This window comes from Cnephaeus nilssonii, assembly GCF_951640355.1.
Source record: "Cnephaeus nilssonii genome assembly, chromosome: 20".
Lineage (NCBI taxonomy): Eukaryota > Metazoa > Chordata > Mammalia > Chiroptera > Vespertilionidae > Cnephaeus > Cnephaeus nilssonii.
Window position 1 is genome coordinate 35,362,416 of NC_137091.1, and position 24,838 is coordinate 35,387,253.

Below are 24,838 nucleotides of genomic sequence, written 5' to 3' on the forward strand. Positions count from 1 at the left end.
TACAACTGTAAACTCCTGGCAAAATGAAAACAGAGAACTAAGAGATTAGCCCCAGAATGAACCTGCAATTGCCTCAGTTTCCAGATGCCTCACACAGTGTGAGCATTTTGCCACACCAAGTATGTATTTAATGATATTTCTAGTTTTGTTCTGGTGTTTAAAGTTCTAGTGTTTAAAGATAGGTACTTTTTAATAATGTCTCTAAACACAAGCTAGCTACTTCATTTGCACAACCCAAGAAATTCTGTTCTTGTACTGGAGAAAAAACTGGGTGTGCTAGACTTACAATTTGTTTCAATTTGGTACCTTCCTGATGGAATTTCAAGGACAAGTTTGGCTTACGTGACTTATGCTGTAAGTGCTAACTAATGTCTCTCTGCAAGCTCCTTGCCATTCCTCCATCTATACTGCCTCAGTGAGTTTGTTTCCTGAATGTCCTGTGTCCAGTGATCAAGCAGATGGGGGGATTCTCACTGAGAGAGGGTCCCAGAAGTTCAGCTAATGGCTGTTAGGATAATGGGCCTAGGGTTTACCATTGCTTTGGATACATCACATCGGATTAATGGTCAGGCAGAGCCACAGCTGGCTCTGCACCAACCCATTTCCAAGTCTGGTTTATCTCCTAGCTCCCTCTCTGAGCATACCAGTAAACCTCTGTTTTCCCACACGCCAGCCCCCACCCTACCTCAGATCTGCCAGAACTTGAATGTGGGTAGGAGGTGAGGCCGAGCCCTGATTGCTACATTACAGACACACCTAGGAGCTGGGAGCTGGCCTCCTGGGTTCAGGGAACGAATGGGGGATTTGAAGGGATGCACCCTGGGGCCTCAGGGCCTTGGTGAACACCCAGATGATAAGCCTTGGAGAGAAAGGGGGCCTGGGTAAGGGTATTGGGGTATGTGGTGTATTGGGAGGCATCCCTGTCCCATCCTTTTCTCCCTCTGCCAGTGTTATTATCATGCCCAAGAAAGCAGCCACTTTGCTCAGCAGGTCTAGTTTTTCCCCACCCTCTGCTCCTGTGTATCCTTTGCTTAAACATCTTTCAGAAATACTTCCTGGACTGGTCCAACTTAATTCTGATCCCTCTAGTTCATAAATATTTATTGAGCAGCCACTTGGGCTCTTGGTGCTAGGAATTGAAGATGGACATGATACCTGTCCTGTGGAGCCTATTTCTGGTGGAGGAAACAGATCATAATCTAACAAAAAATTAGGAAACAAGATAATGTCAGAGAATGACAAATTCTGTGAGTAAGTTAAAATGATAGTGATCATATATGTATCCTTGGCTGAGCTGGCTTGGGGAAGGCCATGTGAATTTAGATCTAAAGCTCCAAGCCTCTGAAGATCCCGGGTTCCAGAGCCAGATAACAGCAGTGTTCCCCAAGGGCCTTTCCCAGGAGGTCCGTAAGGACACTGGAGAGGGAGGCCAGAGCCAGGTCACCCCAAGCCTTGCTGAGGAGTTGGGATTTAATTGTAGGGCTAATGAAAAGCTTGCAGAGAATTCTGAGCAGGGGGTCTTTCCTGGCTGTCACGAGAGAATGGGTTATAGGGAAAATCTGAAAGAACATAGGAAAGTTGCTTCAGAGGTCCAGACAGGAGAAAGGGGTGGCCTGCCCTTTTGTTAAAGTCCTTTACACAAGAGGGCCTTTGCCTGCTTCAGATGGTACTTTAAACTTTAAAGGGATGCTTTCAGCCACGTTGACCACCTCAGCTTCTCCCTTGATCCCTCAGGGACTGGCTCCAGCTGTTTCTGAAATCTCACCTACACTCCGGGAAGCTGGCTGTCAGTCAGCAGGAAGGATTGAGTGTTGGCCCTGGGACAGCTGTGTTCTCCCCCCTGTGGCTGCAAGGAGGTACTGCAAGGATATCTCTATAGAGTTAAAACCCAAGACAAATACAAAGCAGTAGCTCCAATTCAGGGACACACGGGAGGAGAGGATGCAGAGCTAAGGAGTAGTCCTCCTCTCCCTTCCAGTCAGGTGGATTTAATCAAGTTGGTTCCCTCAGGTCCATTTTGGGCGTGGTTTCTATCATTTACTCATCAATATTTGAGGCCGACCCTGCCTGTGCCAGTCCCTGTGCTAAGCACTGAGGTTGGCACAGTGACCAAGGAAGACCGCCATGCCCTCAGAAAACTTGCACTCTCAGAGGGAGTCACTTGGGTTAGCAGAGTGTCTCATGTCGTGCTTTTGCTTCCTGGGTTCCTGCAGGGAGGTCGGAGGTGATGATGGGGGCTCCTTAATTTGACACACAGTGTGGCCTTGATGGGACTTTGCCTCAGAGACTCTAACTGGAGACTCTCCAGCCCTGTCTTCAGGGCTCCTGGGCTTATGAGCCTGGGCTCAGCCATGCCCTCTGCCGGTCTCATTGGTACATTGCTGGAGTAGAAGTGTCTGCTGCCCCTCTGTGTTCTGGAGACACAGTGCTGCTGCGTATGAGATGCTGGATATGAGCTGTCCCCACCCCCATCTTCCTAAAATGTCAAGCCAATGGTCCCCTCACTCACCCCTCACTGCATTTAGAGGCCAAGGCATATTCTGTACCTGCCCCTTGCTCTTGTTCCTGCCCTCTCCCTGACCCTCTGGGACTGGTCTTCTCCGAATTGGTTCTTTACTCCCACTTTCTGATTTGAATAGCCCCCTTGTTGCTTTTTCAGGCTAGCGAAACACCCATGGCCACTTCGAGAGCAGTAAGTATTCAGATACAGGTTGGGCAAAGATCATTTTTTTACAGATGGGGAAACTGAGGCCCAGTGAGGTCAGCTAGCTACTTCCTGTCAGGACTCCCCAGGTCTTATCTCCCTCAGCCCACCATTTTATATTATCAGTCTCAGGAGGGAGGCAGATTATCTGCCCCTAATTCAGTCTTCCATCTCCCTGACCCGGGCCCTCAGTATAGTGTTAAAGAATAAAATTCACGGAAGTCTTAGAGAAAAAAAGATTCATGTTTTATTGCCACAGAGAAACTCAAATTGGGAAGCTCCCCCCCCCCCCCCGCCCCCAAAGACGGCCCGTGACTTCAGGTCACACGTGGAGCAGGTAGAGAAAGTGGCTGGTTTATTCGATGAGGCTGGTGGTCAAGGAATCACCACATGGGTGGGAGGAAACAAAGGACAGACAGACCAGGTCCCCAACCTAGAAAGAGCAGGTGTCAACACCCAGACCAGGCCTGGCCCGGAGGGAGAGCTGGGGGAGGGGCGCGGTTGGGCTCCTTGATGACTGATGTTTCTCAGGGTCTCGGGCATAGTTGAGAGTAATTTTCTAGGAGAAAAGAGAAAATGGTAGAATGTGACCACTTCCAATCTGTTGAAACCAGACATCCTTTTCTTCTTGTGTGTGTTTTTCATTATTAAAATATATTTATAGAACAAAATAGAAGTGTCCCTGCCCCTTCATTCCCCTCTCATTCTCCCTGTCTGGGTGGGGGTGGGGTGGGACACCCTTGTGAACAGGTTAGTGGCACCCAGAACTGAATGTCATATTCTTGCAGCAGGAGTGAGACTTCCTCTCTGAGGCTCAGTTTCTTCATCTAAAACAGGTAAACAATTATAGCACCTTTTCCAGGGATTAAGAGTATGACACAAATAAAGGGCCAGTCACAATGCCTGTCACATTTAACTGTTTGCTAAGTGGTTGTTCTTTATATGTGTTTTTTTTTTAATCTTTATTGTTGAAAGTCCCCTCCACTACAGATGCCCCCCTTTTTTCCCACTGACCCGCCCCCCACCACCATCACCACCACCACGCACCCATCCCTCCCAGGTCTTCCCTGCACTAGTGTCTGTGTCCGTGGGCTAGGCATACATGTAGTAAATTCCCCAGTTAATCTCGCCCTACCCTCCATCCCCGCCTTCCCTCTGAGATTCCATGTTTCTATGTCTCTGGGTCTATTTTGTCCATCAGTTTATTTTGTTCATTAGATTCCACATATGAGTGAGGTCATGTGATATTTATCTTTCTCTGACTGGCTTATGAAACCAGGCATCCCTTCATCGAGCTTCTGCACTCCCACAGTTCCTTAGTGTCTTACCTAGTTCACCTGCCATCCCCTCACTTTTGCTGTCCCCTAAAACAGGTTATGTGGTTCTGCCAAGTTAATCTATCACCTCTCCCCCACTGGGGACTCACTTCTTCCTCCTGCCTCTGACCCTTTACACCTGAAAGGCTCACCTCTCTACAGCTGCCCTGAACAATTCCTATCCCAGGCCCTCTCCTTAACCTAGTCTGCCATTCTTCTTCTCATATCTGTTCCTGCATGGTCCCACCTCCAACAGGCCTTCACTCAGCACTCAGAGGTGCCTTCTGAGTAGATCATATCTTGCAAGTTTTTCTTCACACCCTCACATTGGACTCACCTTCTCAGTACCTTTAGAGTACCCACCCAGAGCAAAGCAAGGGCCATGATCCCAGCCCTGCCCCTGGGCAATGGTGCCCCAGCTCCTGGATGAAGCCGAGCATGGCTCACTCTAATACTCACCTACCAGAACTTCACCCACTGCAGCAGGCCAGGTCGTGCCCGGGAAGCCTGTGGGACAGGAAGAATGTCTGAGTGGACATCGCACTTTCCCCTGCACAACCTCTGCCCTCAGACCCCTTCTCTCACACGCCAATTTTCTTTGCCCCAGTACTTACCGAGGAAGAAAGCGTGGCTCCCCCCTGTAAAGAGAAGATCAGAGTAGGTGATATGGGGGCTACAGTGACCTCTCTGGACTCTGCCATGACCTTGGTGCTCAGAAAGGGCTCAGTGGAAGGGGCAAGATCAAACCAGTTTATCTCAAAGCTCCTTTGGTCTGACTGTAGACATTCAGCCCATGGAAGTTTTTTCACAGCGGAATTTATCATCCAAAGTACACGTTACCCAAGATGATACTGAATGGGCTCCCTTAGCACACTCTGCCCACAGGAAGTGGATGAGAATAGGTAGGTCTCCCTCTGCCTGCAAGGCGGATGGAAATTGGCCACGAATAATTGGCGAAGTGGACACCCAGAGGCAGTATGGACTGCCGCTTCACCTGTCAGCAGAGAGTTTCTGATCTCTCTTCTCCTTGAGGACAGGGCTTTACTGTTCTGAGAGGGGGAGGGAAATACCACCTGTTTTTGCTTCACCAGCCCAATTAGTATTTAGCACATTCATTTACTGACTTTATAAGACTGCTTTCTTTGCAACTGAATGCAACAAAATTCTCAAATGTTCTTCATTTTAGTTCTTTTGTGGAATGAAACATTTATTCCCACCAACCAAGAGTTCCTGGGCAAACCCTGCTTCGCCTATCCTCCTCCCCCTCTACCCCCACCATGCCCATAAGGTCAGCAGTTAAAGAGGTAGAGAGTGGATACTACAAAGGAAGGCGGCTTGTGCTGCCATGTTTCGTGTGATTTTTCTAAGGAGCATATACTGGTATTTCTCTTGGAGAGGATAGTGGTTCCCAGTTTTCTCCAGGATGTAGCCGCTGCTCCCTTGTAACCTTCTCTGAATGTGGCTGTAAAGAGCCTTGAACCTGCTTCCTTTCTCTAAGAGCAGTTTGGAAGTGCAGGATAGAAGGGGTGGAAAGAGATGACTTTCAGAGTGAACAGGATTTGGCCTCAGCTAACCCCCATAGAAGACCCTGGCAGCGAAAGCCTCCCTCCCTCACCTCCACGCAGAGACCCCAATGGGAAAACAGGGCAGTTGTAAGTCTTACCTTAGCGGGGACCTTGGCGGAGTACTGCCCACTAGAGACAGTAGGATATGCCTGCTGGTTATAATTGTAGTTCTGCGGAAGAAAGCAAGGGCGGTGGGTAGTGGGGGGTTGGGGGGCAGCGCAGAAAGGATGAAACCATTTTTTCCTCCGGAATAAACTTGGTTTTTTATTCCCTGCCCTGGCTGGACCTGTCTCAAAGCCCCTGCCTTCTCCCCCTGCTGGTGTCAGGTGTTTTCTTTCCCAGAATCCCCTTCAGCCATCCACAGCCCACACGCTCACCGCCTTATGGTCCCAGCCCAAATGACCCTGCCTTCTTCCCTCTCCTAATCCAAGTGTTACTCGGGAGGTGAGGAGAGGAGACCAAGAACAGAAGTGAGGTCTAACTCAGATGGTCCTGTGGCAGATGTCTTACCTTAGAAGTCACAGCTGCTACCTCTGGCCATCCTGCACCAGGCTGAGAAATGTACAGAGCAGAGGAGTGAAGGAGGAGGATATGAGGTTGGCCAGACTGAGGAACAAGACTGAGAGAGACCGAGGGCCTCCAAGGTCAGTCTGAGGGCAGAGGCTTACCTGACCAGCATTGCCTGCCCTCTTCTGAAGTGATGATGAGGAATAGTCATCCTGCAAGAAAGGGGGCCGCAGTTAGAGTGTCTCCACGGTCCTCAGGCCTTGCCAGACTTGTGGGACTCCAACATCCTGCTGCCTGGGCGCTGCCCTCCTTTCGGAGCACCAGCATCCCACCTACCCCGCCCCGCCCCTCTCAGGAACCCGTGAGTGCTGTCCACAGAGAGGGCAGTGAGCCTGGAGGACACTGATGGTCCAGATAGATACAGGGAGATAGATTGCCACACTCAGAGTTGAGAAGTGAGGGTAGCGAACTGGGTTTAGCAACACCATCCCCACCCAGGCACCTGGAATGTTGGCAGGCTGGCCTGAGACTGAGCTAGAAGGACAAACGTGAGGTGCCCACACAGGCTCCCATGGGGGCAGGCCCAGGCCCCTAAGCCCCAGCCCACCTTTCGCTGATGCCAAACCCTGCTCCCCACATAGGCCCTTTTATCCCTGTTCGCAATGTTGTTTGTGAGGCAAAGTGGAGTATATAACGTTAGCTCTGGGTCAAAGAGAAAGGGGAGAAACACAAGGACATAGATGAAGACACTGCAGATGCACTACCCTCTCCCTCCCCCAGGGGAGGCAGGGGAAGTTCCTAAGCAGTGGGAGAGAAGTTCAGTTCCTTCCATCATCACTTTTCTACTCACACACACACACACACACACACACAGCCACCTCACACACACACAGGGTTAGGATGTTCTTCTTAACTCTGGCTGACGTTGAGTTTCAGCCCTAACACTGAGGTCACAAACTGGCTACCACAGGCCTCCAGACATTTTTTGCTTGGCTTGCATTTTTAAAATTGATTTCGTTGTAAGCAATTCCATGTCGGATTTCTAACTTTCCTTGAAGAATCAGGAGGTGTGGTCACACTGGGACGGCCTGGGTACATGACAACACTCAGCTGGAAGGCCCTGGCCCCTCCTTTGCACGGCCCCACCTGTCCGACTTCCGGTTCCTGGCCCACGTCGATGAGTGAACAGGCAGCCCTTGCCTTAGTGCCTAAGAGATCTGATTCCTGAAGGCCTCTGGCCATGCAGAATCGAGGTGTGGCTTTCTGGAAGACCCAGGGGTCCTGCCCACCCTCCTCAGAATGCAGAAATTCAGACCCTGTGCACCTGCCTGCGGTTAACAATGACTTGATCCCTCCCCCCACCCCCACCCCCACCGCCAACACCTGCTGTTTCCCTTCAGCTTTCCTCCTAGTTCCCCCTCTTTCCAGTTCTGAGGTCCTTCCCTCTTCCCACCCTCCTAGTCCCCGTCACCTGTTCACCCTGAAGTACCCACCCAGCTGTGGCTTCGCCCCCCCCACACATACACCCCCACGCCAGGCCAGGCTCAGCAGGAGCAGCAGCAGAGCAGAGACAGTGGCCAACTTCATATCCCCGTGCCTGTGAGGGCCCCCACCCTGGGCCTTGGGCTTTAATCCTCAGGAGGACCTGCCACCCTGCTCTTTCTTCAGTGACTCACAGCTTCTCTCTCCCACCCCACCCCCACTCAGCGTTGCATAAAGGAAAGTGGGAAGGGAGGGAGGCACCCGCCCTCAGCAGAGAGGGTAAGGAACCGGCACAGAATCTGCAAGCTATTGCCAAGGACCCAGCACCCCACATCCCCAGAGATGAGCTTCCTGACCCCAAAACAAGAGGTTCTGCTGCCCTTACCTCAATAATGGCTTTCCAGTTCAAAAAAGGAGTATTGTGTTTGAAATCCTGGAGGAAGAAGGAGAGATTGAGTGGACCACAGGGAGATAGAGGGTGGACTGTGGCAGCTCATTGGGCAAGTTTCAGGACCACGCACAAGAATGGGTTTTGGAGCCCGGGTGTGGTTGGGGTTAGATGAAGATACGCTTATTAAGGGTGTTTTAGAATTTCTGATGGTATTCGTGATAAGATTTGGATGAGATTGCCCATCTCCAAAATAAACAGAGGGGGGATTTTTGTGACAGGAGCTGGGGTTTGGCTGCCTTGAGGGAGATAGAGAGAGGGATAGGATGACCAGGGTCCTAGTTCTTCAAAAAGTGAGAATTGTCCTACCTCCCAGAGTCGACTGAAGTAGAGGAGGGCTCGAGTGCTGGGGGATGGGACTTGGCCCTGTGGATGAAAGGTGGGGAGCAGGTTAGCAGAGAGCTTGACCCCCCTGATCATCTAAGCCCCTACTCTTGCTCCCACCATTTCTCGGTCTTCATAATTGCACCATGACCAAGATTTAGGGGGAAGCTGGGTGTCTTTAGGGGCCAGGAAACTATTTTTGCAAGCAGAGAGAGAGAGAAGCTAGATCTCTGGAGCCATTAACTGTCCTTCCCGCCCCTTGCACACAGAGTGTTCTTCTCTATCCCATTGTCCCCTTCCCTGGCTGAACATAACTGTAGCAAAACCTCAGGACTAAGACCTGCCCACAGAGCTTCCTGCCTTTTCCCCTGCCATGCCTCCTCCAGCCCATTTCCCAAAGCTGTGGGGCTTAAGTTACCCCTTCCACGCCCGCCCTGGGGTAACAGTTGAGACGTAAGAAAGGAGCAGACACCAGGAGTGTGGGGCAGCTAAGGTTTATTTCAAGGGCAAAGGTTGAGATTAGTGGTGAATAGTGTTTTTTTAAGAAGGGGTGGGGGGGCTCCCATCCATCTGGTAGCTCCTTGTCTGGAGGTCACGGGGTGTGAAAGCTCCTGTCGTCCTGGGCAAAGAAATGGGTTCTAAGAGGGAGCTTGAGGAATAGGACTTCAGGGAGTAATGGAAAGTCAAGGTTATATTAGTCCCCTGCTCCAGAAATCTGCAGGGACCTTTTTGAACCACGGCTGTCATCCAGTCAACCCCAGATATTCCAGCTTGGGCTTGAAAACTCTCATACCTTGCCAGGAATGTTATGTACAGCCCCCCTGTCTTCACTCCTCACTCTGTAGGAAGTCCTCAGCACCTCACCGATGCACTGTGAAGGAGCCAGGGCTCGCCCTTCTCTGCCCAACTCTGTCCTGTCCCTCTTCTGAGACCTGTGTCTCTGGGACGTCATCCCAGATGAATCCTGCCTGACTGCAGGCACTCACTGTACTGCCCCCTCTGGATGTGCAAAAACGCTTGGCTATCTGTCCTGGCCCTCTGGGAGGTCGTCTGTGTGTGCCCGAAGGTCCCCATGCTCAGGGGTCTGGCTTCCCCAGTAAGGAGTTCACAGTAAGGGGTCTTGCCCCACCAGAGACTGTGCTTCTAAACCAGAAACAGTCTATTTTGTTCATTTAGTTCATGCAAACCAGACTGTGCTGCATCTGGGAACATCTGTATCTTCTGTCTTCCACTTCCCCCTATCCCAAAGGGCAGGCTTTGACTTTCCTGGGGTTTGGGCTGCCTCTTGGCCTCCCCCTATGAGGATCCCTTTTCCCCCACAAGTGTTGGAGGACAGGATCCTAGTCTTCATTTTTTTTTAAGTGAAGGCTTAGAAACTCAACTGAACACGGCCAGTCAGGTGGCTAGAATGGCTGTGATGGGCAGGGGGAGTCTGACTTCTAGAGAGCAAAGTCCCCATGGTGAGAAGCAGCAGCTACTCAGCTTTAGTTTATTGTAGCTCATGGAACGGGGGCCCTGTGTTGACAAATTTTTCAATAGAAGTCAGAAATCCAAGTCATTTTGTGAAGTCCATCCATTTTTAAATTTTGGTCACTGATTCATATTGTGTGTGTTTTTTAATGTATCCCAAAAAAAATTCACATAATTGGGCTGCCAGTTACAGCTTTTGCTTTTGGTATTTGTTTGGGTCGTTTGTCTGCTCTCAATCCTCTCCTTCCAGTCCACTCTCTCTACTATTCTGGTGTCACGTCGGCTTGGCCAGGGGTTTCCCTACAAGAGGAGGGGGTGGGCAGGGAGGAAGAAGGAAGGGCTCCTGGGCCCATGTGTCCCCTAATATTATGTAAGTACAGGGCACCCACGAGGCACTCAATACATGTTGGCTTTCTCCTTCCCTTCTCTCTCTGTGTCAGTCCTCATGTGGCCTTTTAGCTCCACCTGACTATTCCGTCCACTCTCCCACCCTGGCCTCTGCTGCCTCTCTGATTTCCTGAGTATTACACCTACTTACTCTCCCATTAACCTTCAGGTCTCGGAGGGGAAACTGAGGTGTAGAACTGTGCACGTCTGCATGTTAGGATATGAAAGAGGCCCGTTCATTTCTCATCCTCAATACCCAACTGTTTGCAAAGTCTCCCTCTCTCCATATCTCAGCTGTTCTTCCTCCTTGTTTTTTTTTTGTTTGTTTGTTTGTTTGGGGTGGGTTTTTTTTTTTTTTTTTTAGCACTATCCAAAATGCTCTTCATGGCCATCATCATTATTTCACCTGGCTCAGAGGTTTAGCTTTCTTCTCTCTATATATTCCTCTCCCACAAAGATCATATGACATGGCCTTCCAGCCCTTACCTTGTTTATGGCATCCCAGTTAATGAAGCCCAGCTTGGATTTAAAGTTCTGCAAAGAAGAGGGGGGGGGAGAAAAAGGAGACTGGCCAAATTGGATCATAATAATGAAATTGGCTCGGGGCCTCGGGACAAGAGAGGTCAAGGACCACCACTGTCAGAAGTTCTAGAAAGAGGACTTCATCCTGTGAGGTCAAGGGGCCAGGGTTTTGGTTTTCCAAAAGAGAATGAATGAGCGGAGCAATCTTGCTGAACTCACCTTCCAGAAGGTGTCGAAGTTGAAGAGCCCAGGAGATGTCTGAGAGTTCTAAGGAACCAATGAGAAATGGGATGCGAGTAAGAACACGCGTTGTGAGCAAGAGGCAGGGGCAGGCGCTATGGATGTCTGGAGGGTCCTGGCTTAAGGTGGGGTGATGCCTCCACTCACCAAATTATCGATTCCACCGACAGCTTCACCTCCCCCACCGGACCCTTGCCCCTGGGTGGGGAAAGGGGACTGCTGTTCAAGGCCCATGCATCTTGTTATGCATACCACCCATCAGCCTGCTCCTGGCCCACGCATCTTTGCCTTTGCTCAAGCACCATGTGCCCTCTGTAAAGCCACCTCTCTTCTTTACACAGCACCTAAGAACCCCACCTCCAGAAAGCCTTCCTGGAATGACTCATTATTTGCTGCCTAGAATAACCCTACCCACTCCCTAATATATAGCCTCTCTGTGCGCCAAGCACTGTGCCTCATCCGGCCACGTCCTTTGTGGCGATGTCTCCGTTTGACAGATGAGGAAACTGACACTCAGCGCTGTCCAGCAGCTTGCCTCAGACCTGTCTCCATGCCAGACCTCAGTGTCTGGACCCTGAGCCCCCTTGGTCGGGTTATGATGCAGAAAGCTCTGCAGTAGCTGTGGGGGTGAGAAAGTTGGGCTTCACGGTGCCCGTTTTACCCGAGAGGAAGGCCAGACTCACAGAGGTCAACTGACTTGCCTGAAGATCCACAGGTGACAAGTGATCTCCCATTTGTAACTCAAAGTTCACTGCCTTTATGCTTCTCAACACTGCCTTCTGAAGTATGATGTTTAAAATCCCCCTTAGCTAGCCATCCTTCTGTTATTTTCATCTATTTTTCTCTTGAAGAGGTAATAGGACTGATTGCAGTTGGAAGGAGGGAGAGAATGGATGAATCAAGGAGAATGACAGGGATCCTGGACCCCTGGTGGTCTCCTGGTGGTCACCTGGCAGATTCAGAGAAGCTGGCAAGAAGAAACTGATATTTCTCTTTCTTTTCCCAAGCCCTTGGCATTCTATCCCCACACTCCACCATCCCTTCTCCTAAAGACATCCCTGCTCACCTGATAATTGCCTTGGGAGTTTCCAACGAGGCGACTACCTTCCCTGCTTATTTCCTGAGGAGAGAGAAAATAGAGAAGAGTTGGTGGGGAGGCAGGCAAGATGGGAGGTGAGATGTAGGTGGAGGATTCCTGAATCAGGGGACTGAGGCAGTAACACAGCCGAGTCCTTCCCAGAACCCCAAGAGAAGCCCTTCTCTCGGGGTAGCTCTATCTTTCCTGGCAAATCTTGTTTCACCCCCTTGTGGATGGGGCTGCTTCTCACGTAGGATGCTCATGGGTACCATCCCCATCTGTTTCTATTCAGTCTGCAAGCCGTCCACAATTCAGTAGGAAGGGCCTTTGCCACCAAGTAGGCACCAGCCAGGCTGCTGTACTGAATTCATTCAAACATGCAGGCTGGGCTGATGGTTTGCTGTAGTCAGGAAGGTGATGCCAGCTGGAGAGTCCCTGGGATATGAGGCGGCACAGAAGTCAACTGCTAGCCTCCTCCGATAGCAGAGGTCAGCTCCTTTGGAGATCTGCTTTTACTGTTTGGTATGGATCCCAGACCCATCGGCACCTCTTCATTCCCAGAGCGAAAATCTAGACAGGCTGGGAATTGGGACTGTCTGCCCTGTTGGTATTGCTGCTGCCACCATCCCTACTCTCCTCGCCCTGATGTCGCCAGAGCCGCCAGGGCCTCTGAAGCCCTGCGGGACAAGACAGTGAAACACAGCTCATTGTTTTACTAGGTCCATCCCTGCAGATTCATGTGCGACTTAACAGGATTCCTCTTAAAATCCTAATGGGAATCTCTTTGGAACCTGTCAAAATCATCTTGACGTTCATTTGGAAGAATAAATGCCTACAAATCAGTCAGAAAACACTGGAAAAGATGAGCAGCTAAGGGACTTGTACTAGCAGATAGGAATGTACTATAAAGCGACCATAAACAAAACGGTGGTTCCTGTCCCAGAACAGATCCATCAATTTAACAAAATAGAACTCCCAGAAGCTCTCCCCAAATATTAAGGTACATATACACATGATGTTCTAATTCAGTGGTAGAAATGATTCAATACACAGGGCTGGGAATACCAGTTACGTTTTTTTTTTTTTTTTTTTTTTGGGGGGGGGGGACTTATTTATACCTCACACTTTCCTCCCTCCTATTTTTCTCTGATTGTCACTTCCTACGGCAGCACACAGATCTGATCCAAAGGGTAGGGGCCTGCCTAGTTGGATCCAGGAGTGGACTAGACAATATATACCAAAATACCGCCCAGGCGGATTAAAGAGTTAAATTTAACAATGAAATGACGGAAGTATTAGTATTGCTAGTAGAAAAGAAAGACCTTTGTTTTCAAGAGCAGACAGCATAGAAAAGCAGACTTTGGTAAGTAAAAAAAAACTACAAGCCGAGTAACAAACTAGAAGTTTTCTTGAAACCTGTCTCCCCACAAAAGGTTAGCCTGCCCCATATTTTAGGAGCTCTTCAGAGAGCCTTGCCAATGTAGCATCACAGGGCTGTGCTCCTCGCCCTGCAGGCGACACTCACACCGGGTGCTGCTGCTCTGCACCAGCCTCCCCCAGAGCCTGTTAGAAGCCAGGATCTGGGCAACACCCCAGCGCTGATTCAGAACCCGCATTTGCCCAAGACCTCCGGGCCCTTCGTGGGCCCCTTAGTGTAGCACTTCCTCTGTCGGCGCTGCAGGTTCTGACAGAAAGCCCAAATTTCCAGAATAACTAGGCGGGGGACGCATGCTTCCAAAAACGCCATTTCAAACCAACGTCAAAGGGCCTGCCAAACTGTTCTCACTAGCCAGGCACAGGGCGCTGGAAGCAATTACATTTCTAAAAGGACTGGCCTTCAGGTGATTGTCACAGCCCCGTCGGTGGGGGCATGTCACATAAGGATTTGCAATTAATTATTCCTTTGGAGATGGTTAGTAACTCTATGTGCTTGGTCTCTGCCCCTAAATTGTAATTCCCCACAGACGGGGCTGAGGTGAAGATTAGCCTCAGGAGCGGAGAGCAGAGCTGGGTTACAAGGCGTGGGCACAGGGGCAGTGACGAACGGTGGTCACCACAAGTCTGGCTCTCACCTGAGCCCCAGATCCAGCCACTCGGACATCATTTCCTGGGTTGTCACACTGTGGGCGAGAGAAAGAGAGAAGACTTGCGCTCAGTTCCTACCCGGACGCCGGACGCCCGTTCCAGCCCTCGAGTTGCAGCCTGTTAGCCCCGAGGTTCACGCACATCGGCCCCACCCGAGCAGCGGCCCACCCCATTCTCAGCGCCAACCGTCACTCTCCCCCATCCACGGGGCTTCGGTTTCGGGGAGATCCGCGCATGGGGCACACCGGAGACACTCACCCCGGGTTTGTTTCCACCACCACTCCCTCCACTGCTTCCTGAGGAAGAGCTGCCACTGTGTTCCTACAAGGGACGGCAAGGGTCCACCTGTTGTCTGCCAGGGACTTGGCAGGGACCCAACGATTCCTGGCCAAGTTATCCCCCTCTGCCCGCCCGCCGTTCACTGCGGGAAGTTGTGGGGGCACGGGGCAGGACGAGGTGTGGCCGAGCTCATTTGGGAATGTGGGGTAATGGGGGGGGGGGGGTTCCGAGCTGCTGCTCTCACTTCCCACCACGTGCCAGGGGTGGAAGGCCTCGGAGCCTGGCTGCACCCAAATCCCCTGAGGCCGGCCTCGTTCAGCCCTGCCCCTGTGTCTCCTCTCCCCTGGCCCTCTCCTGGAACCCAGGGAGGGGAGAGCGCCCCTGGCAGGGAGCCTGGTCAACACGCCTAGAATTTTCCAAGGGGAAATGAGATGGGGTAAAAGCCAGCGGTACAGGGAGCAGTAATTACAGCAGCTTGTGCTATCGGGCTTGTTCTAGTTGCCTCCCTCCTCTTGCCCCGACACCTTTCCCGGACTCCAAAGGAAGCCGCAGGGTTCTGGCTCTCCAGGCCCCCCCTCCTGGAGACCCCGCCTAACCCAGCTGACAGGCTGTGGTCCCTCCCTGGTCCTCTCACCATCGGGAGGGGCCGCCGGGGCGTGCAGCATATGTACTAGTTCGCCTGTACCCCCGCCCCGTCATGCCTGAAGTCTCCATGTGTGCAGGCTCGCCCCCATTCCCCCGGGAGCATGCCTAACCAGTGTCATGTTGTTCTGGGCCCACCTCTCTTCTCCCATCCACGCCCCCCCCCCCCCCCCCCGCAGCGGTAGTCCGATTTCCAAGTGGCCACCACTGCAGGGATAGGGGTCAGACAGGAGAGAGAAGATCCCCAGCGTCAGGGAGCAGAGATAAGGGAGAGAGGGAGCAGAGGGAGGGAGGGCACCTCTCCTGGAAGCCTGCGTGGTGGGGCTGGGGAGGTGGGAGGCAACGTGAAGGAGCCCCAGGGTGACCTCTGCCAGGGATGCCGCCCACCCCAGGGCTGGCAGCGTTCGGGAAGGCCTTGGAGCGCCTCTCCTCGGCCGGGACCTCCACGGGCCTCCGCCTCCTCTCTGCCTTCAACACAGGAGCAGAGCTCACCCAGTTGCCCCCAGAACCGCTGCCGCCGCTGCTGCCGCTGCTGCCGCCACTGCCGCCACCGCTGCTGCCGCTGCTGCTGCCGCCACCGCTGCTGCCACTGCTGCTGCCGCCACTGCCACTGCTGTCACTGCCTCTGCCGCCACCGCTGCCGCCGCCACCGTTGCTGCCGCCACTGCCTCCACCGCTGCTGCCGCTGCTGCCGCTGCTGCCGCCACTGTTGCTGCCACCGCCACTGCCACCGCTGCTGCCGCTGCCGCCACCGCTGCTGTCGCTGCTGCCGCCACTGCTTCCCTGAGGGACCAGAGCGAGGACTAACGGTGAGAACCCGGTTGCTTCCCCCACCCCCATGCTCTCCGGCTCAGGCATCTTCCTGCTGGGTCCGAGGAAAGAGAGCTCTGTTTCCTCCCTGTGCCGCCCGCTTCAGGCGCCCCCTCCTCTTACCCAAGAGTTGCTGGAGCTCCCCCCTGAGCCGGAGGGCGGAGGGTTGGTGCACTGCGGGAGAAAGCGGACCGGTGAGTGGTGAGATTTCAGTGCGGGCCGCCGCCACAGGCCCGGCCCTCCTTCCTCACCTGGCTCGGCTTTCTCTCCCCTCGTGTTCCTCCCCCCACCCCCCCCCCCCCCGCCCCAACCCCATCCCACTGACATCCCTCTCTCCCTTGCCTCCTGCCGCGTTCCTCTCTCCCTGGCCAATCTGCCTTCCCCATCCCTTTTGCCTCTGGGTCTCTCCTGCTTTCCGTCACATGCACCCGGACACCCTCTTCCTCCCCCCCCCCCCCCCCCCCCCCCGACTTCTTCCTCTTACCTCCGTATTGCTGTTGCCCCTCACGGAGCCATATCCAGGTTGGGCCACAGCTCCCTGCAGGGAGGGTGAGACTGAGTATGGGATCTGCAGGCTGAGGGAGGCCTGAGAGTGTGGGCTTGAAGGGGTGAAGGTACGGGACCAGGGCGGGGCGCTTACTTTACCTGAGCGTTGGTCCCCACATTGTATGGCCCTCCGTTGCCTCCTTGGCCCCAGGAGCTTCCTTGAGAGTTGGTTCCAAAGCTGCCCCCTGAGCCTCCAGAGACTCCATGGATCCAGGGATTCCCTGGACCTTCAGGATTGCCCTGGCTTTGGGCTCTGAGGCCACCCTGAGAACCAAAGGTGCCGTGGCCCCCCGATGGAGGCTGGCCATTGGTTCCCTGCAAGGACAACATGCATGCACTTAGTGTGTGGGACCTGATCACTCGTGACGGGGCAGGGCAGGCAGGGCAGCTGAGCTAGAGAGGAGCTGGAGCAGGGCACAAAGAGAGGCAGGGAGAGACCCCCGGGTGGCAGAGAAAGGATGCACAACCTGGACGGGAACTGCCCCCAGACAGCCGCAAATAAGACTCCTTCATCGTCCCATTGATTCCCAAGATGCTCAACCCAGCTTCCTACAGTCCCCCGTTTCCACACCCAGCTTCCTCCCAGCCACTCACCCAAGCACTGTTGCGGCCAGGCACCCCCTGCCAGGAGCCGTGGGCAGCATCTATTCCGTGTCGAATAATGTTCTCAGTCTGTGTGCCGGCCTCGCTCCCAGTGTTCCCAAGAGCGTGGGCTGCCTCTCCAGCCCCTTGGCCAATGGCCTCCCTGATCCCATGACTAATGGCATCTCCCACCGCCTGTCCAGCAGCTTCCCCAACACCTGTCCCAGCGCTTGCCCCTCCACTTAGCAACGGGCCAGCCTCCCCACTGCCCAGGTACAGGGCCAGCAGGAGGCAGGCCAGGGACCCCTGGAACTTCATCTCTGCCTCACTCCTTCTCCCTCCTAAGTGTCTTTCCCCACCCAAGTTTCCTTCTGATGGCCCTTTCTCCTCTCTGTGTCTGTGTGCCCTCCTCCGTTCTCTTCTTCCTTCCGACTTCTGGTTCTCACTCCTTCTAGGTCTGCAGCCGCCTCTCTCCTTTCCCAGACTCCCCTGCCTTCCCAGAGGCCTCCTCCCTGCCCCTACTCCTTATACTGCAGCTTGGGAGAAGGCGACGGGGCTGGGCAGCCCGGAGTTCCTCCTCCCAATGACTCAAGGCCAGCACTGATAGGGTAATGAGCTGTAATTGTGAGTCTGAAAGTCTGTGTTGAAACAGAGAGGGAGCCCATGCATCAGGGAGGGAGAAATGGAATGAGATGGATGCAAAGTGTTCCAGTTTCCCAACACGAGGAATTTGGGGCGCGGGGTGGGGATGGGGGCATCTGAGGAGATCGTCTGTTCGTGTAGGCAGAGGGAAACCACAGGCTGGGCCCCACCAGTGGGGCAAGGACACGAAACTCAGTGGGAAAGGGGGCAGGTGAGTTAGGTGTAAGCTAGCCTCGGTCGGGGGCATCGGAATGGCGACAGGTGACCTTTCTCTCAATTTAAGTTAGCCTTTGCCTCTCCCATTTCTCTTCTCCCCCAGGCTGCCATCTAGAGGTGCCTGCCCTCACCCTCTCCACAACTCCAGAGCGCCTGGGAGCTGAGACTGGCCTCAGGTTTCAGTAGGGACGCCAGGCCTCCAGGAAGGAAGTGGCCACGACCCTGAGAGTGGTCATCAGGGTGTCTCGGTTAACATCCTGGTGGCTCTTGGCTAAGAAAGCTGGGTGTGGAGCAGGGGAGCTGGGCGGGCCAGCCACCCCCAGGGAATGAGTGGGAGGGAAAGACCTTGGGAGGGAGCGGCTGACCCAAGCACCCATCCTGTTTACCTGTTACGGAAGGGACACGTGTGTGAGTTCATGCCCTCCTGGAAGGGCTAGGACTGCACCAGCTCACCCCACCCACCCCCAGGCTCCCCCCCAGGGGCTAGGATGACCCTGGCAAGGGAGGAGGGGTCAGCACAAGAGCAGGAGCCCTAAGTCAGCAGCATGATGCTCTGCGGGTCCCAGCTCAGGATGTGGAACTTGGTCAGATCTCATCCCTGCTTAGCAAGCATGGCTGCCTCTGTACTCCCAGGAGCCCAGGCCCTCCCACTTGCCACTGCCTTGTTTCACCACGACTCATCCCCCAGTTAGGAGGGGTCAGTTTCCATCTGCCTTTCTCAATGTCTCCCAGTCAGTCTCTCTCTCCACCCCAGCACCCACACCCCAACTTGTAACATTCAACACCTCTCACCATGTGAAAACAATCCCTGTCTGTCCTCAGCAGCTCCTACCTCCTTGTTATTCATCTCTGACTCTTCAGTGATGATAATAAATGTGGTGGTGATAATAAATAATAATAATCATTGCAGCTCCAATCTATCAAGGGCTTTCTATGTGTCCGGCACTGGACTTATACACTTTAAGGCTCAGACAGCCCTGGAGATCCGTCTTATTATTATTACCCCATTTAGAGTTGGAGAAGTTGGGGTTCAGAGAGAACATGTGAATGTGTGGTAGAGCAAAACCCAAGCCCAGCCTGCCCCACTCCTAAGCCCTGACCCCCAGCATTTTCTGTCACCTCAGTATTTCAGACCTCCCCCTGCTTTTCAAAACCCTCATTCTTCCCTGGATAGAATTGGTTTGGGTTTTGTCCTGGCATCTTGTCGGGGGAGGGGAGCAGGAGTAAATCTGAGGCCTCCAGGATTGGCGATGGAGACCCCAGCCCTGAGCCTGCTGCTTCCCATTGGCCAAGGACAGGACCTTGGCAGGCAGCAGAGTGACCACTGACTCAGACTCCTTGCCACACTTCCCTCGTGGGACACACCTGCACAATGGCATACATCTGCCCTCTCCCTTCTTTACTGCTAAGACTTTTCTTTAAGCTAGCTTACTTTCTTAATACATTTTAAGAGAATATTTTATATTGCTGCTGGAAGTAGAAAGCCAGAATCACTTGCCCATAAATAGAAAGTACCAGAAAAACATAGAGAGAAGCAAACAATGGTGTTACATTGCAGATGGCTGCGGTTTCTGTATCCTCTTTATTAGCAAGTATGAGAGAGATGTTTAAGGCACGCCAGCACAGAATTGAGTGTTCCTCTCTAACAAAATCAGAAAGCGTCAAAGGAAATTGAGAAAAGAGTTTCTCACTGGGTGGTTCAGAGTGATCTAAAGCCGTGATCACAGAACACCTAAATTTTCCTCTGCCAGCAGCAGGTTCATGTTCTACATTCTGAGAAAAACTACCTCAGACATCTCTCTACCTGAGCAGTCACCTCAAATCAGTCTTAAGGCATAGTTATTATATACCCAGTCCAATAGATGATGTGGTGCCTTCACATGCATGATCTCATTTAATCCTCACTATAACCTCAGGAAGGAGGTTATGCCCATTTTACAGATGAGGTAACAGGTCTAGAGTTTTAAACACATACACAGGATCATATGTGAAAAGATTATGGTAAAATGGAGTTGTCAGAATTTTACCCAAGTCTGTCTGACTCCAAACAGCTTTTACCAGCACCCCCCCCCAACCTCACCATGCCTCCCTTGTTTTGTATATGATAGCATCCACAAATCCGGCATGCCCACATCATGTCCACAACCTTCTGATTTCATCTTTTCTCTCTCATGCACCACTTTATTCATTCAACAAATATTTATTGAGTACCTACCCTGTGCCACGCCTGTTCTAGGCACTGGGGATACCACATGGAACAAGATCATCAAAAATCTCTTTCCTTAGGGAGCTCACATTCATTGTGGGGGAATTTGGACAATAAACACATCAGGCGGTGATGAGCACTATGAAGGAAAACACAGTGGAGTGAGGGAATAGAGAAGACAGAGTGGGTATTTTAAATAGGGTGGTCAGGAAAGGGCTCTTTGAGATGTCACCTATGAACTGAAACCCAAAGGAAGTGGGAAACTGAGCCATGAGGGTATCTAGGGATAGTGTATCCCGAGCAAGGGAATGGTAGTGCAGAGGCTTTGAGGCTGGAGCAGGGGGAAATGGGAGGAGTTTATATCAAAGAGGTAACCATTTTTAAAATTACATTTATTGGGGTGGCATTGATTAATAAGATCATATAGGTTTCAAGTGTACATTTCTATGGTACATGATCTATATAATGCATTGTGTGCCCAACACCCAAAGTCAAAGCATCTTCTGCCACCATATATTTGGCCCCCTTTACCTTTTACTACCCCCACCCCTTCCCTCTGGTAACCACCATACTGTTGTCTGTGTCTATGAGTTTCAGTTTTATATCCCATATATGAGTGAAATCATATGGTTCTTAGCTTTTTGTGACTGACTTATTTTGCTTAGTATAATATTCTCAAGGTCCATCCATGTTGTCACCAATGTTAGTATTTCATCTTTTTTATGGCTGAATACTACCACATCTTCTTTATACAGCCCCTTATTAAAGAACACTTGGCTTGTCTCCATGTCTTGGTCACCATGAATAATGCTGCAATGAACATAGGGGTGCATATGTCTTTGCAAATAAATGTTGTCAAGTTTTTTGGGTAGATACCCAAGAAGAGGGATTGTTGGGTCATGTGGTAACTCTGTTATTGATTTTTTTTTTTTTTGAGGAACCACCAGACTGCTTTCCATAGTGGTTGTACCAGTTTACATTCCCACCAGCAGTGAATGAGGGTTCCCTTTTCTCCGCAACCTCTCCCACACTCACTATTAGCTATCTTGATGATAATAGCCATTCTAACAGGCACAAGGTGGTATCTCATTGTAGTTTTGATTTGCATCTTCCTAATAGCTACTGACGTTGAGCATCTTTTTGTATATCTGTGGGGCATTTGTATGTCTTCTTGGGAGAGGTGTCTGTTCAAGTCCACAACCCATTTTTTAATTGGATTGCTTGTTTGTTTGGTGTTTTCTGTGTTCTTACATATTTTGTGAAGAAGTAACCATTGTGAAGACTTTGACTTTTATCTGATTGAGATGGAACCAGCTGAGGGCTTGGACCTGAGGAAGGCTGTGATCTGACTTGGGTGTGAACAGGGCTCCTCTGGGGAACAGACTGTTGTGGGGAGAGGGGAGTACAGAGATCAGGGAAGGGGCTTGAGGATGGCGAGTTTGGAGGTTGGACTCAAGTATAGAGAGGAGACGAGGCCTTGGGTCTGGGCAGTGTTTCTGCTCCCTCCTATGGGGTCCTAGGCCTCAAACTAGCACCTACTGGCTCATCTCTTCCACAGTGTCTGTCCTGGAGTCTAGGTTGAAATTCTAGCTCCACCACTTACTAGCCATAATTTAAATCCACCTGTATAACAATTTCCCTATCTGTAAGAGAGGTGAATGTGAGGGTTAAATGGGGTAATAATGCAAAGAGCTTAGAGCAGTGCCCGGCACACATATATGTTGGGCGTGTTAACGTTGTTGTTGTAATGCTTTCTCAGCAGTTGTTTAATTTTGAGACATACACATGCCCTTCCTGAAAGAGCCAAATATAGACACTTATTTTCAAAGAGAACTTACTTTGAAGCAGCAGGGTCCCAGGGAAGCGTGCCACCTCACTAGCAGAGATCACCAGCAGGGAAGTGCTCTTGAAGAGAGCCCACCATCCCCACTTACTAGCTGGGTGGCCTCAGGCAACTCTCTCCCTTCCCTGAACCTCAACTGTATCATCTGTAAGGGGGGATAATCATGGTACCTGCCTCAAGGAGAGGTTGTGAGGATGGAATGAATCATGTCTGTAAGTGCTTAGCACAGACATAGTAAGCACCCAATGGAGATGGCTGTCCGGTCCCGCCCAAACTCCTCTCCTCGTTCTTCCACATCTGCAGAAACTGGCACCTCCCGTCTTTGTTAGGCCCCATCCTGGCTCCGCCTCCCTGTGTCAGGTGCCTCATTCTTGCTCACACTTATTCCAAGGCCTTTCCCAAGTCTGCTCAAGCCTTCCCTCTACCAGTTGTCAGCCATTCGTGCCTAGCCTGGACCTTTCCTTTTAAACCTCTTAGCCTAGAGGGAAAATGGATATGAAATAAGTAAATACAGGCTGTCTCCCAAAAAAATACATATGTATTGTAACAGCTGATTGCTCAATTTTGAAAATGAAATGTATTTTAATAAACACTGCCTTTATAGTTATTCGAAGTTTGTGTACACATTTTTGGGGGGACACCCTCTCTATAACTACAAATTGTCACATGTGCTATGAAGGAAAAAAGCAGTGGGCCGTGAGAAAGAATAACAAAAGTGATCCTTTGTTCAGATTGTGTGGTCAAGGTAGCTGAGACCTAAAGGGTGAGGAGGAACTAACATAGGGGACAAAAGGGACATGGAGGTTTGTACCTCTAATTCCCCTTCACCTTTTTCACCTATGCCCCCACCCCTCTCTCCTCTGGCAGCTAGCTATTTGTCCTTTGTACCTATGTGTGTTTCTGTTTTGTTTGTTAATTTGTTTTGCTTTTTGGATTCCACATGTACTGAAATCTTACCGTATTTGTTCTTCTCTAACTGACTTATTTCACTTAGCATAATGCCCTCTAGGTCCATCCATGTTGTTGCAAACGGTCAACTATACTTTAACTTCAAAGGGGAGAGCGTATAGAGAATATTCCCAGCAGAGTGAACAGCATGCAAGGCCTCGAGGCAAGAATGTGCCGTGCTTCTTTTACTCTTCGAACCAGCTACGACCTTCTTTCCCAGAAGCCTCTCAGGGTTGACTCCCAGTACATAATGATTTATCCCATACCTCTTTGGCAAATAAATCCAGCAAAAAAAAAAAATGTGCATACAAGTAATTAGTGAAAATTTTTACTTTATGAAAGGATAATTCCCTTGAGTATTCCCTTTTTGGAAGGGAGTCCTCCAATGTCCAGCACAGAGTAGACTTCCAGTAATGTGTGCTATGAATGAATGCTTCTCTTTTAAAAAATGCAGGAAATGGATGTCTGAAATTTACTTTGAAATGCATAAAAAAATGTATTGATAGATGGCTAGATGGAGAGATGTGTGTGATGGATGGATGTGTGATAAAGCAAGCATAGCAAAATGTTAGTGGTAAAATTTAAATAGGGGTATACAAGTGTCCACTCTAAAGTTCTTCATCTTTGTGCTAAATTTGAAATATTTTCAATATAAAGAGTCAGGAACATCACCTTTATCGTGCACACCCTCCCTGGTGTGTCATTTGTTCTTACTGCTGCATTGCCTTGCATTTGTTTTCATATTCTGTTTCTATGCCTTGTCTCCTCAGGAAGCCTGTAAATTACAGGGCAGAACACTGTCTCTCTTCCTTTTTTTTCTTTTGGTCCCACCATTGATGGAATTTTGACGCTGGAAGCCATGTTTATAGTCCTCTTCTGCAGGCAAGCATCCCTTCTTTATATAGGAGGAAATTAATGGCCCCTGTGGAGGCACAGGATCCTGATTGGAATGCCCGTCTCCCAGCAGGGTATGGCAATAGGGAGGCGTGCTGCTTTCTCATGGGTTACCTGGGGCAAGTGCTCTGCCCCCTCTGAGCCTCAGCTTCCTCATCCATACAATGGGGATCATAAGAGGACTTACGCCTTTGGGTTGGGAGAGGTTTAAATGGTGACAGAGCATGAACACTCTTCACAGTAAGTGCTCAGTAGATAGTAGTTGCTCTGATGATGCCAGAGGCGTTGAGTCATCCCAGATCTGAAAGCTGGGCCTCCTCGGTCACCATTCCTGCCTTTGTAAAGAAGCTCTCCCTCCTGTCATCGGTGTGCCTTTCCCCCTGAACCTTTGGCCTTCCTCCCGGAGAGGGGATCTCCAAATGTATGTCTTTCCTCTCTCCTTATTCACCGGTTCCCATAGCTACTGATGCCGAACAAGGAAAGGCCTCTTTGTTTTAGAACATCCCTTGTAGCTGTTAGGCTGTTTCTCCCTCCAAATACTAGTCATGTTTCTTAACCTGTGCAAGCCTCCACATGCTTCTCAGTAAAATGGGGCAATAACAGTACCTCTTACCTAACTGGGCGGTTGGGAGACTTCAGTGATGTCATGCATGTAAAGCACCCGTCCGGGAGCCTAGCAGGCCTAAATTGCATAATAAACCCAGGTAATCGTTGTTATTCCTTTGGCGCAACATCCCCTGAATGAAGATGCTGAGGTGGTTCCTGCCATCTCTTCCCTGGGGTTCCTGCCCCCACTCCTGGCCTGAAGTGGCTTTCTTTCATGACGCTCCTCCCAGTGCTGACCACGAACCTTGCACGCTAATGGAGCTCAGTTTGTCTCTCTAACTGCCTTCTTAGGTCTGATCAGCCTGAAATCTCTAGCTCAACCTGTCCTGTGCAGCAGACCCCCAGCTCTCAGCAAAGAAGCCAGAAGAGAAAAGACAAGCCTCCCCTCACATTCCTCCTTAGGAAGCATGTGGACCATCATGAGAGCATGTTGTGTCGTATTTATTCACAAATCTCAGTACAGTTCCCTCAAGGGACTCCCGAAATCTACCCGCCT

At 51.1% G+C, this 24,838-nt stretch overlaps 1 protein-coding gene across 1 annotated transcript; it reads right to left on the reverse strand.

Moving 5' to 3' along the window:
- Window positions 1-4,479: 4,479 nt before the first annotated feature.
- On the reverse strand, window positions 4,480-17,305 carry DMKN (dermokine; the record flags this gene model as incomplete). The annotated part of the gene is made up of 18 exons (XM_079760031.1): window positions 4,480-4,527; window positions 4,635-4,658; window positions 5,684-5,755; window positions 6,096-6,137; window positions 6,254-6,304; window positions 7,960-8,007; window positions 8,332-8,388; window positions 10,690-10,737; window positions 10,945-10,992; window positions 11,113-11,163; window positions 12,032-12,085; window positions 14,116-14,163; window positions 14,387-14,449; window positions 15,542-15,832; window positions 15,983-16,033; window positions 16,344-16,397; window positions 16,505-16,720; window positions 17,000-17,305. 18 exons carry the CDS (start codon window positions 17,303-17,305, stop codon window positions 4,480-4,482), a joined length of 1,572 nt encoding a protein of 523 aa, XP_079616157.1.
- Window positions 17,306-24,838: the final 7,533 nt, after the last annotated feature.